General features: G+C 44.9%; 2 protein-coding genes across 4 annotated transcripts in view; one reads left to right on the top strand and one right to left on the bottom strand.

Annotated features, from left to right (window-relative positions):
• Positions 1-638, bottom strand: part of st7 (suppression of tumorigenicity 7) — a 24,483-nt gene extending 23,845 nt beyond the window's left edge. For all 3 annotated transcript variants that reach the window (XM_016291438.1, XM_016291439.1, XM_016291440.1), the window contains exon 1: positions 523-638. The gene's annotated coding sequence lies outside the window, so the exon portion shown is untranslated. The remainder of the gene's footprint in view (positions 1-522) is intronic.
• A 507-nt stretch (positions 639-1,145) lies between these two features.
• The window catches only part of ppfia1 (PTPRF interacting protein alpha 1), a 28,805-nt gene continuing 18,441 nt past the window's right edge, over positions 1,146-11,509 (top strand). The window contains exons 1-15 of the mRNA XM_016291465.1: positions 1,146-1,932; positions 2,379-2,639; positions 2,988-3,089; positions 4,015-4,179; positions 4,261-4,335; positions 4,414-4,515; positions 5,223-5,444; positions 5,527-5,673; positions 6,370-6,504; positions 8,727-8,810; positions 8,892-9,023; positions 9,645-9,707; positions 9,784-9,866; positions 9,946-10,087; positions 10,766-10,989. Coding sequence (XP_016146951.1) covers positions 2,379-2,639; positions 2,988-3,089; positions 4,015-4,179; positions 4,261-4,335; positions 4,414-4,515; positions 5,223-5,444; positions 5,527-5,673; positions 6,370-6,504; positions 8,727-8,810; positions 8,892-9,023; positions 9,645-9,707; positions 9,784-9,866; positions 9,946-10,087; positions 10,766-10,989 — 1,937 coding nt within the window. The 5' untranslated portion in view covers positions 1,146-1,932. The remainder of the gene's footprint in view (positions 1,933-2,378; positions 2,640-2,987; positions 3,090-4,014; positions 4,180-4,260; positions 4,336-4,413; positions 4,516-5,222; positions 5,445-5,526; positions 5,674-6,369; positions 6,505-8,726; positions 8,811-8,891; positions 9,024-9,644; positions 9,708-9,783; positions 9,867-9,945; positions 10,088-10,765; positions 10,990-11,509) is intronic.

Raw genomic sequence — 11,509 nt, 5'->3', positions numbered from 1 at the left:
CACACACACACACACACACACACACTCTCTCACTCTCTCACACACACACACACACACACTCACACACACACACACACACACTCTCACACACACACACACACACACACACACACACACTCTCTCACACACACACACACACACCGCTCGTTTCGTTTCTCATTTACTCAGATGGGTCACTTCATGACAGACTAGCGTTAAATGCAGCACAGTTTAAACTACAACAGCTGAATAATAATAACAAAACGAGGTCTTCTTCACTGACACGTGTCGTGCTGTTATTCAGACACTCGGATGATCCATAAACTTATTAATAAACACGTTATACAAATGCAGCTTGAGAAACACACTTAACAACGCTCACAAACACTTGATTAATCGTGCTGGTCACTTTACAAGCACAGTTAGCATTGCTAACACACAACACCACGTTCAAAAAGTTCCAAAAGCGCGAAAGAGACACTATAATCAGGCAGATCGCGAGCTTTGATCTGCTTTCGCTCGTGCAGCGTGTTCAGGTGTTACCTGCAGTCTGATGATGATCGCGCGATCAACGTGGCGCCACGGAACACAGCAGCAGCAGAAGAAGAAGAAGAAGAAGAAGAAGAAAGAAACACAGCAGACATGACACACCGTGAAGACACGCCCACTCACCGTAGACCCCGCCCCAGTAACACAGGCCCCGCCCTTTGGTGTGACGAGAGCGCCGCCCACTGGTGAAGACCGATCTTTCTGTAATGTTGTGTTATTGTTTATATATTTAGTTACTGGGAATTACAGTGTTTTTATACAAATAAGGCAGTGTGGTTGAGGTTAGTCTGAACCTTTTTAATTATTTTGTCAAATTTGTGGCGTTTCTTTTCTTACCAAAAGAGAATCAAATGGCTTTTAAACACTGTTTTTGTCTGTTTGAAACAGCCTGAGGTGACTTTTTTTATTCGATGTTATTATTTGATTTTTAATTAAATATGATTCTAATTCAATGTGCTCGTCCCTTTGTCCGTACTGTATCACGTGGTCAGTCTGGGCCCGAGCTGGGCAGAACCGCTTAAATGTCATCTGGATTACGTCATCAGATTCCAAAAATAATGAGCTTCGACTCTCCTGGGATTGCGTCGTGACGTCAGCACGTTCATCGTTCGACTCTTCTGGGATTCGGGGATTGCGTCGTGACGTCAGCACGTCCCGAGCTCTCGCGAGCGCAGGAAACTGGAGCAGCGACAAACTCTCGCTGTAAATTTCGTTTTAACTCTTCTTTTCTGCATTAGTTGTTGTTTTTCGACCTCAGCCCGGCCGACGAAAGACTTTTCTCGCGGATAGTGTCGTTTGAAGCGCGCTCTGCGCCGTTAAAGGGGTCGGGTTGTACTTGTGTCCCGGTGTTTTCCTCACGGATCAGACGCTGACGCGTCACAGTAATTCACGCTCATTACCGCCTTGCGTTCCTTTATACTTCACTAGTACAGCACGTCATCAAGCGTCGGCTTTAAGTGTTTATTTTAAAGACTAACTGGTTTTATTCCTGCGCTTGCTTGAGGATAGATTCTTCTTACTGTAGCTGCTAATGCTAGCTAGCGCAGGCCGCTGTTGGAGAGTGTGAGTAGCTGGGTATTGATCTGGAGTGTGAGTATCAGAGGGTATGAGTGGCAGTGAGCGTCTGACGGAGGTCTGTGATCGATCAGTGATGTCTTCTCCAGCATTAAACACTCAGATCTCTAGTAGCGTTAATGAGGGATGTTCTCATTCATCATAAAGGCCTGGCTTGTTTTCTTTATTTTTTTCGCTTATTCTTCGTCAGATAATAAAAAAAAAAAGTGATTCGTTAGGTTTTATGGCTTGACGAATAATTTGCGTCATTGTTGATATTTTAAATGTGTGAGCTGTGATTGAGCTGGATACAGTAGAGAAGAGGAGACCTATACCCTGCTCAGAATCAAGGTAAACAAACACCTGTACTACTCTGCTGTCTGTTGCTGTTTCTGTCTGTTGCGGGTCTGGTCTTCTGTCTGTTGCGGGTCTGGTCTACTGTCTGTTGCGGGTCTGGTCTTCTGTCTGTTGCGGGTCTGGTCTACTGTCTGTTGCGGGTCTGGTCTTCTGTCTGTTGCGTGTCTGGTCATTAATTACATCACTTTACCAAAATATTGCTACTATTTCAGAGTCATTTAATCCTTCCTAACAGCCACTACACCAAACAAAGTATAATAAAAACAAAGTGGGCAAGTAAAAAAAATTTATTTATTTATTTGTTTTTGGTTTTTATTACTGTCCTCTGTCGCTCGCTCATTCTCTCTGTCCAGGACCTTCACAGACTCTGTGAAGTCAGTAACACAGTCCAGAGCTTCTGGTCTGTGTCAGTGTGGTAACGCTGTGCTGTCTGTGTGTAGATGATGTGCGAGGTGATGCCCACCATCAGCGAGGCGGAGGTCGGCAGTAACGGAGGCGGTCGGGGCCCCGGCTCTCCCGTGCAGACGGACTCTGAGGGCCACTTTGAGTCTCTGATGGTGTCTATGCTGGAGGAGAGAGACCGACTGCTGGACACGCTCCGAGAGACGCAGGAGAACCTGTGTGTGACGCAGAGCAAACTGCACGAGATCAGCCACGAGAGAGACTCGCTGCAGAGACAGCTCAACAGCGCCCTGCCGCAGGTAACCGCTGGCACGTCTGTGTCTGTCTCACCAGCAGCATAAACCAACCGTCTGCTCATCACTCTGTGAGCGTAACTGCAGCGAGCACTTTACGGTTTTAATCGGCAGTCGATGTTTTAGTGTTTGTCAGCTGTACAAAGAAAAGTCATCCCGTTCATATTGTTCCTTTATGGTTTTATATAGTGCTGCAACTACTGATTGATGAAAATAAAATAATTTTTGATTAATAGCTTCATCTTGCTGACTGCCTGATTCCACTGAGTGCTGTTTGAGTTGATGGATCACTGTGTGCCACTTTAAGCAGAATCCTGTTTAAAATCGTGTTTTCTTGTGTTTCACACACTGAAGGAATTTGCTGCTCTCACAAAAGAAGTGAATATGTGTCGAGAGCAGCTGCTGGAGCGAGAGGAGGAGATCGCCGAGCTGAAAGCAGAGAGAAACAACACACGCGTGAGTTCTCACACACATTTACTTGCATGCACAAATGTGTTCGTTTTTGTTAATTATTTAGTTTATGCATTTTTTGTCAAGTCAAGTCAGGTCACCTTTATTTATATAGCGCTTTTAACAATACAGATTGTGTCAAAGCAACTGTACTGCATTAAATAGGAAAATAGTGTCAATAAATGCTACATGACAATAGCAAACACTCAATGTTCAGTTAAAGGCTGTTCATCATTGAATTCAGTGATGTCATCATCCAGCTCAGTTCAGTTTAAATAGTGTCTGTGCAATCATTTGCAATCAAGTCAACGATATCACTGGAAATTAAGTGTCCCCAACTAAGCAAGCCAGAGGAACCAAAACTCCATCGGTGACAGAATGGAGAAAAAACCTTGGGAGAAACCAGGCTCAGTCAAATACAATATACAGTATAATACAATCAAACATCATCCGTCATTAATGGCACTGATTTTAGCCTCATCGTCACAGTAATGGACCTTTCTCACATTTCTGGCTTCCTCAACAGTGACAGTCGTCATAGTTGGGTAAACTTCTATAGCAGTGAATGGGAGACTACCACAGATGTATTGTTTGCAAAACTCCACGATAGTGTCAGAAGAGAACGATGACAAATTTACGGGCACTCCCATAGACGGCGCATTAGACGCAGCCTCACAGCAGCGGTAGTTCTTTGTCATTTGAAGCGAAGGAATTATAATACAAAGTGTAGTGTTATAAATGTACGTACATAGATTTTTTTTTTTAAATATGAAAACATAAAAATTAGGATTTGGAGAATTTCTGGAGGATTTCCAATGCTTCCGAAGGCTGATATGATGATAAGTGTGATTTGTTTGGACGCCCAGTGTTTCTCCCTTTGGTTTGATGTCAGTCTGAGCGTGGTCTGTGTTGTGTTGGCTGCTGATCTCAGTTGTTGCTGGAGCATCTGGAGTGTCTGGTGTCACGTCACGAGCGTTCTCTGAGAATGACCGTAGTCAAGCGTCAGGCTCAGTCTCCCGCCGGCGTCTCCAGTGAGGTGGAGGTGCTCAAGGCGCTCAAATCTCTCTTCGAGCACCACAAAGCCCTGGATGAGAAGGTACTGGCATCAGGAAGCTCACGTGTGTGCCGCTGGCGTGTTTGGGGTGTGCTTTACGTGTGGCGTGTTTGTTCTGATCAGGTGAGAGAGCGTCTGCGTGTGGCACTGGAGAGATGCAGCATGCTGGAGGAGCAGCTCACAGCCGCTCATAAAGAGGTGAGACCACACAGATCACAGCCTCACAGAACAGGCAGTGTTACAGTAATGTTAACGCTTGTCTCTGGCTTCTTGTAGCTGGTGTTTCTGAAGGAGCAGGGCTATCAGAAGAGGGTGATGATTGATGGGGCAGCAGAAGTGAATCACAGCTTTGATGCAGCACCAAACACGAATGGCAAGGTAAACACCACACGACCAAAACTTACATGCTGCAAAGAGACATGATAAGAGTAATTGATATGAATCGAGCAGTTTAATCTGAAGTCTTCTGAACAGGCATAATCGCTTTATAGGCTTGTATTTACATATAAACATAATCGTACATAGAGCCACTCTAAGTTCCGGCTCTTTCCAACACGACCTGAACAGCTGAAAAATAATGCTGCTTTGTTCCATTCTGTGATGCGCAGCTGTATTTTCAGCATCATTCCTCCAGTCTTCAGTGTCACATGATCTTCAGAAATCAGTATAATATGCTGCTTTATTAGCAATGCTGGAAACTGTATTTTTTGGAAAATGTGATACTTTTTTCTGGATTCTTTGATGAATAAAAAGTTCAAAAGAACAGCATTTATTCAAAATAGAAACCTTTTCTAACCATATAAGTCTTTACTGTCACTTTTTATCAGTTTAACACATCCTTGCTAAATAAAAGTTTTAATTTCTTTCAAAAAAGAAAGAAAAAAAAAACATACTTATCCCAATATATATATCTCAAATTTTCTTGAAGTTCAAGCATGGCTTTCTTTCTTTTCCTTCGACCTGAGAAACAGAAGCATAATGGTTTTTCCATGAAATGATTCACACGAAAGCGTTCTGTTGAACATACTGTCAGTTTCCTGAAGTCTTCACATTCCAGTGTAAAGCACAGTGTGTGTTCACAGCAGCGCTTGTCAGACGTCTCTATGGGTGCAGAGGAGGATTGTGGGAAGGACGGGGAGCTGCAGGAGGCGATGGACAGACAGAGTAAGGAGCTCCTGCACCTGAAGGAGCGTGTGGCGTCTCTCTGCAGCCACGTCGCTGAGCTGGAGGAGGATCTGGACACGGCCCGCAAAGACCTCATCAGGTCCGAGGACATCAACAGCCGCCTGCAGAGAGACTTACGAGAGGTACGACAGCAGAGCCGGCGTCCGCAGAGGAGCGCATCGAACGAGCCAGTTAGTGACCGCGTGCTTCTGTTGTTTCTCTCAGTCTCTGGCTCAGAAGGAAGACATGGAGGAGAGGATCACCACGCTGGAGAAGCGCTACCTAGCGGCTCAGAGAGAAGCCACGTCTGTCCACGACCTCAACGACAAACTGGAGAACGAGATCGCCAACAAGGACTCGCTGGTCTGCCAGGTCTGCAGCCCTATCATGTTATGCTTGTAGAAAACAGAACATTGTCACCGGGTGCTGTTACATTTATTCACTCAGTTACCCACAAACCAGCTGAAAAGCACCAGCTCATTCTCTATAACAAACACAGCCTGAGGTGTCTTCCTAATTTAACAACATTTACCAGTCATCAAATAATCATTACTGATTTAATTTTCAACAATTTAAGTAAAAAGTTGATTTGAAAAAATCTGTTTTATACTCTAAGCCAGTGGTTCTCAAACCTCTCCATGAAGTGCCCCCAGCTCTGCACATTTTGTATGTCTCCCTGTATCTGACACAACCACTTCAGGTCTTGCAGTCTCCACTATTGAGCTGATGAGCTGAATCAGGTGTGATAGCTGAGGGAGACATACAAAATGTGCAGGGCTGGGGGTACTCCAGGACAGGTTTAAGAACCACTGATCTAAGCAATGAAGTTTGAGTCGTCACTTGCTGCTGTCGGCCCGCAGTTTTGGGTTCTGGCTGTAATTCAGGCATGTGTGTGTGCATGCATGCACGTGTGTATGTATGTATGTATGTGTGTGTGTGTGTGTGTGTGTGTGCGTGTCTGAATGTGAGTGTGTGTGCGTGCGTGTTTGCGTGCGTGTGTGTGTGTGTTTGCGTGTGCGTGCGTGCGTGTATGCATGTGTGTGCGTTCGTGTGTGCGTGTGTGTGCAGATGGAGGACAAGGGCAGGCAGCTGCAGGAGCGTCTGGAGCTGGCAGAGCAGAAGCTGCAGCAGACCATGCGTAAGGCCGAGACGCTGCCGGAGGTGGAGGCAGAGCTGGCGCAGAGAGTCGTGGCCCTCACTAAGGTACGGCTCACACATGCTATCATCATGCTGTCAGCGGGCCACAGTCAGGCTGTGATTCCACTGTCGGCCTCCCAGGAACAAAGTCACACAGCCACACCATTCAGAGGACAGAAGCAGCTGTTTGTTTTCTTTTTGACCACTGATTAATGATAAAAATGTTACAGTGACAGTATTGTCGTCTTGTTTTTGTTTAGCGTGCACATCATGAAACTGTTTTTGATCTGTTTTTCATGTAAAATAGGACACGCACGTTCCCTCGTGGCTGCTCCTGTTTATTTGTGGCTCCACAAAACAAATCTATTTGGAGTTTCCTGTTTGTAACTTATACTGAACAGGGTTGGGCGATGTCTACAAAATTGGCATAGAACCACTGATCTATAATAGAGATTCATTATACAGTATATAGATCAGTGTATAGAACTCATTATAATCAGTGATGCTGTCTAATTATTTGTAGATCCTCAGTACCACTGACAAACATATAATCTTGTAAAATGTGTGGTAAGTACTGCTGCTCCATAAACAGAGTATATTCAATGCCAGGTATACTAGCGGCTCCCTGATGCCCGAGATATATATGATGTATAATTACCCAATGATATAACTGCAATGAAAATTCGAGATTAATTAGAGTAAAAAAAAAATTATTTAACTTAAAATGGTTTTTTCTGTTTTTCCAAAACTGCATCATGGCATTTGTTGCTGTATCAATACAGAAACATCCGTTTCGATACACGTCTCAGGAGCACGATGCCGGCTCAACATCGTGATGTCTATCAGCCATCGGCCCAACCTTAATACTGAAACGTCTGTTCAGTTTGTTTTGTGGTGTGAATATAATTTCATAACACCTGCATGTGATCCGAGTGTTTAACTCACACATTGGGTTTTATTTGTAAGTGTTGTGCGTTAAATGAAAAGCAGAGTTTAGAATCGCGTTCAGTTTATTGTTTGTTCACTGGAGTCGGCAGTTTGCAGTAAACAGCGTGAACGTCTTCAAGAGTATATGGACTGTGCACAGTTAGGTCCAGGTGGTTTTAGTTTGTTTAAATCCTGATCTGTTTACGGAAAAACACTTCTCAAAGCGTCTTCTGTGTGCGCGCAATATTAGACAACAGAATATGATTCTAATTTCGTCAGATTAATTTTTTCAACAAACCACTGAAAAAGAAAACTCAGCAAGCAACATGCAGGTTTGTTTCAAACACAGATGAAGCCGGAGACACCAGCTGTAATGATTGATGAAGTGAAATGCTGAAGGAATGATCATTCGTCTGCTAACGGAGTGTAAATGTTTGGCGGTGTGTGGTCCTGGCGTGAAGCTGCGTGCTTGTAGTGAGTTGGTGAATCACACAAATAGTTTATTTAGTGAAATGTGTGAGACGGACACAGATGTAGGAGGAACATCAGCGCAGACGGGAGGATCTGTGCGTTTAACAGAGTAACGAAGACACTGCAGTGTTTTTACCGTCTTGTCGTCTGGTGCCTTTTCTCCTTTTTAATTGTGTCACTTCTGCTGTTCATAGAGCTCAAGTCTTCCTCATGTTCCCCCTCTCTTCCTCTGTATATGACCGCAGCTCTGTGTGTCTGTGTGTGTCTCTCTCTCTCTCTCCTGTGTGTGTGTGTGTGTGTGTGTGTGTGTAGCGCTCTGCGTGCAGTGTCTCTCAGGACAGTCGCTCACAGATGAAGGTACACCAGCTCGCGCTGTCGTTCCGACTCGGGATGGACGTTTCAAGTCATTTTCTAGTCGAGTACTTGAGTCAAAAAAATCAGTTCAAAATGACTTGTGAATGCCACATTTAGTTGGTTAACACTTTAAAAATAGGCTGTTTTAACATCTTAACCTGGTAACAGCAGTGCAGAAACAGCTAAATATACTTTCCTCCTTAAACGCGGATCTGCATCTGCCCTTTTTCCTAGTCGTGTTTGTTGTGGAGCGAGTACTCGACTAGTCGGTTACTTGTGCACATCCCTGATTCTGCCTGATGATCGTCATGTGATTGTGATCTGGTTCATGCTGGCGTCTGTCAGGAGTCCATCATTCCACTCGTGTGAACCGAACACCGGTTGAGATCTTTCACACGTCGCTCTAACTGTCTTCACTAACTCCAGACGCAGCGCACCTTTCGCTCGTGAAAGTTGGGCTTGTTTTCTGTCGCAGCATGATGAACCGTTCTTTCGTTCTCATCTGTTGTAGTTTCTCATGCGTGTGTCTCTCGCAGGCGGAGGAGCGTCACGGGAACGTGGAGGAGCGTCTCAGACAGATGGAGGCTCAGCTGGAGGAGAAGAACCAGGAGCTGCTCAGGGTGAGTGATCTTCAGACCTCAGACTCACTCGCAGTGTAGTACGAACACAACAGCTGCTTTATTCGGATATGATGTTTTAAGGCACGTCAGCGAGAGAAGATGAACGAAGAGCACAACAAACGTCTGTCGGAGACGGTGGACAAACTGCTGTCTGAATCCAATGAGAGGCTGCAGCTGCACCTGAAGGAGCGCATGTCTGCGCTGGAGGACAAGGTGCGACTCAACATCCCTAGTGCTCAACCCAAATACAGTCAAGGCCGATGTATCAGCTGCATTTAATTCTCACTAAACACTGACCGCTGATCGGAGCTGATCCACGATCCGTACGCCCCACGGTTCGGCACGCATGTGATCCGCCCATTAATTGAAAAATGTGACCACAATAGAGAGAAAGTTTATCATTTGTTGGTGATTACACACTCAAGCGGTTTTGAACCATTCCAGCGCAAGAAGAGGTAGAAGAGAACTGGGCCCGTGTTCTTAAAGATTCTAAGAATCCTCTCAGAGAGCTCCTAATTTAGTTTTAAAATTTCTATGTAGGAGTCATCGCTTCAGAGTGATTCAGGACCAATCTGAGAGCGTTGAAATATTTATTACATTGAAATATTTTTTTTTTCTTGCTGATCCGTGACTCAAAAACCCTAATATGATCCGAACCGTGAGTTTTGTGATCCGTTGAACCACTAGTTCTCCATCTTCATTAGTCATTAATAAGTGCTCTGGTTAGTTACAGCGAACACTTCCTTTTTATTCATATTTTAACTCTATATCAGTCGACCTCTACACGCAACGGTTTGACTCCGTTTGTCTCGTGTGTGTGTGTGTGTGACGCAGAACGCTCTGATCCGGGATCTGGAGCACACCAAGAAGCTGATAGAAGAGGCTCATCATGAGAAGGTCAGTGTGTGCCGCCCACCCACTCGTGATCCGCTGTGATTTCTGTTTGCTCACGAGTGTTGACCTGTGACCTCAGGAGCAGCTGCTCATCCAGATCGAGAGCATGAGGGCCGAACACGAGCGCGGCCGCAGCAGGAGCAACTCTCTGCTGCATCATGGGTAACTCCAGGACTCTAATGAGAATCCACCTGCTCGTTCTGCTCTGTGCGGTGCACTGATGTTGGCTTTATTTCCGCAGGCGCTCTCACGCGAGCGGCACGCCGGACTTCAGGTACCCGGTGTCGGTGTCGTCAGCGATGGACAGTCACTGCAGCGGCGCGCTGGTGCTCAGACGACCGCAGAAGGGCCGTGTGTCTGCGCTGGGAGACGAGCCCTTAAAGGTGAACATCACCCACAAAACACACGCTTCTGTACCTTGAGCATCTAAAATATTAGCCCCATCGAGACAGACAAATACATCTGCGGTGATGAAACCCGCTCAGATTTATTCTCTGTGGAGCGGTGCGTTCTGTGATTCTCATGAGTTCAGTCACATATAAACATAATGGACTTGGAATACTAATACATTCATAGCAGTGATATTTTAGTGTCTCTGAGATACTGTTCTAGTTTTTATTAATATGTTGAATCAATTCTTTATTTTTATATTTTCCCTTTCCACTTTAATTTAAATTGGGATTTTTTTTTTGTCATTTTTAGTAGTTTTTTTTTTTTGTATAGTTATTAGTACATCAAATTAAACTAAATTAAAATGAGAAATGTTGCTTTGTTGATTTTTATTTTATTTTAATTGGTTTATTTTATTCAAGTAATACTTCTTATGGTTTTAATTTGTTTTAGTTAACTACAATAACCGTGATTCATATTTTATTTAATAAAATAATAATAATAGCCTACTTATTTATATCCTGTTTGATAACAGGAAAATTGATGGGCTGTCTTGTTTTTTATCAGTCAAAATAATGGATGTCATTTTAAAATTGTGGAAACCAGCAGAAATAAGTTATTTGGTCTACTGCTAGTGTTTCGTGTTCGTGTGCTGTGTGTCGTACCGTCAGGTGCAGACGCTGGACGAGCAGGAGTGGGACCGGCTGCAGCAGGCTAATGTTCTGGCTAGCGTGGCTCACGCGTTTGAGAGCGACATGGACGTGTCAGACGTGGAGGACGACAGAGAGACGGTCTTGAGCTCCATGGAACTCCTGTCTCCTGCTGGACAGGCAGACGCTCAGACGCTCGCTCTGATGCTGCAGGAGCAGCTGGATGCCATCAACAACGAGATACGGTAACGCACTTCCCACAATCCCTCACTCCTCTCACTTGACGGCCTGGGCTGTGTTTGGAATCGTACTAACTAGGGCTGCCACAGTATGAGCTTTTCACGATACTGGTGTAGTATCGCCATTCGACACTATACAGGATATAACTGTCTCTCACTCACTCACTCACTCACACACACACACACACACACACACACACACACACACACACACACTCACTCACTCACTCACACTCACTCACTCACACAGACTCACTCACTCACTCACTCACTCACTCACTCACTCACTCACTCACTCACTCACTCACTCACTCACTCACTCACTCACTCACTCACTCACTCACTCACTCACTCACTCACTCACTCACTCACTCACTCACTCACTCACTCACTCACTCACTCACTCACTCACTCACTCACTCACTCACTCACTCACTCACTCACTCACTCACTCACTCACTCACTCACTCACTCACTCACTCACTCACTCACTCACTCACTCACTCACACACACTCACTCACTCAC

The sequence above is a fragment of the Sinocyclocheilus grahami genome, unplaced genomic scaffold, assembly GCF_001515645.1.
Source record: "Sinocyclocheilus grahami isolate Dianchi unplaced genomic scaffold, SAMN03320097.WGS_v1.1 scaffold271.1, whole genome shotgun sequence".
Lineage (NCBI taxonomy): Eukaryota > Metazoa > Chordata > Actinopteri > Cypriniformes > Cyprinidae > Sinocyclocheilus > Sinocyclocheilus grahami.
Note: the sequence above shows the minus strand (reverse complement) of the source record. Positions and strands in the feature narration are given on the sequence as shown.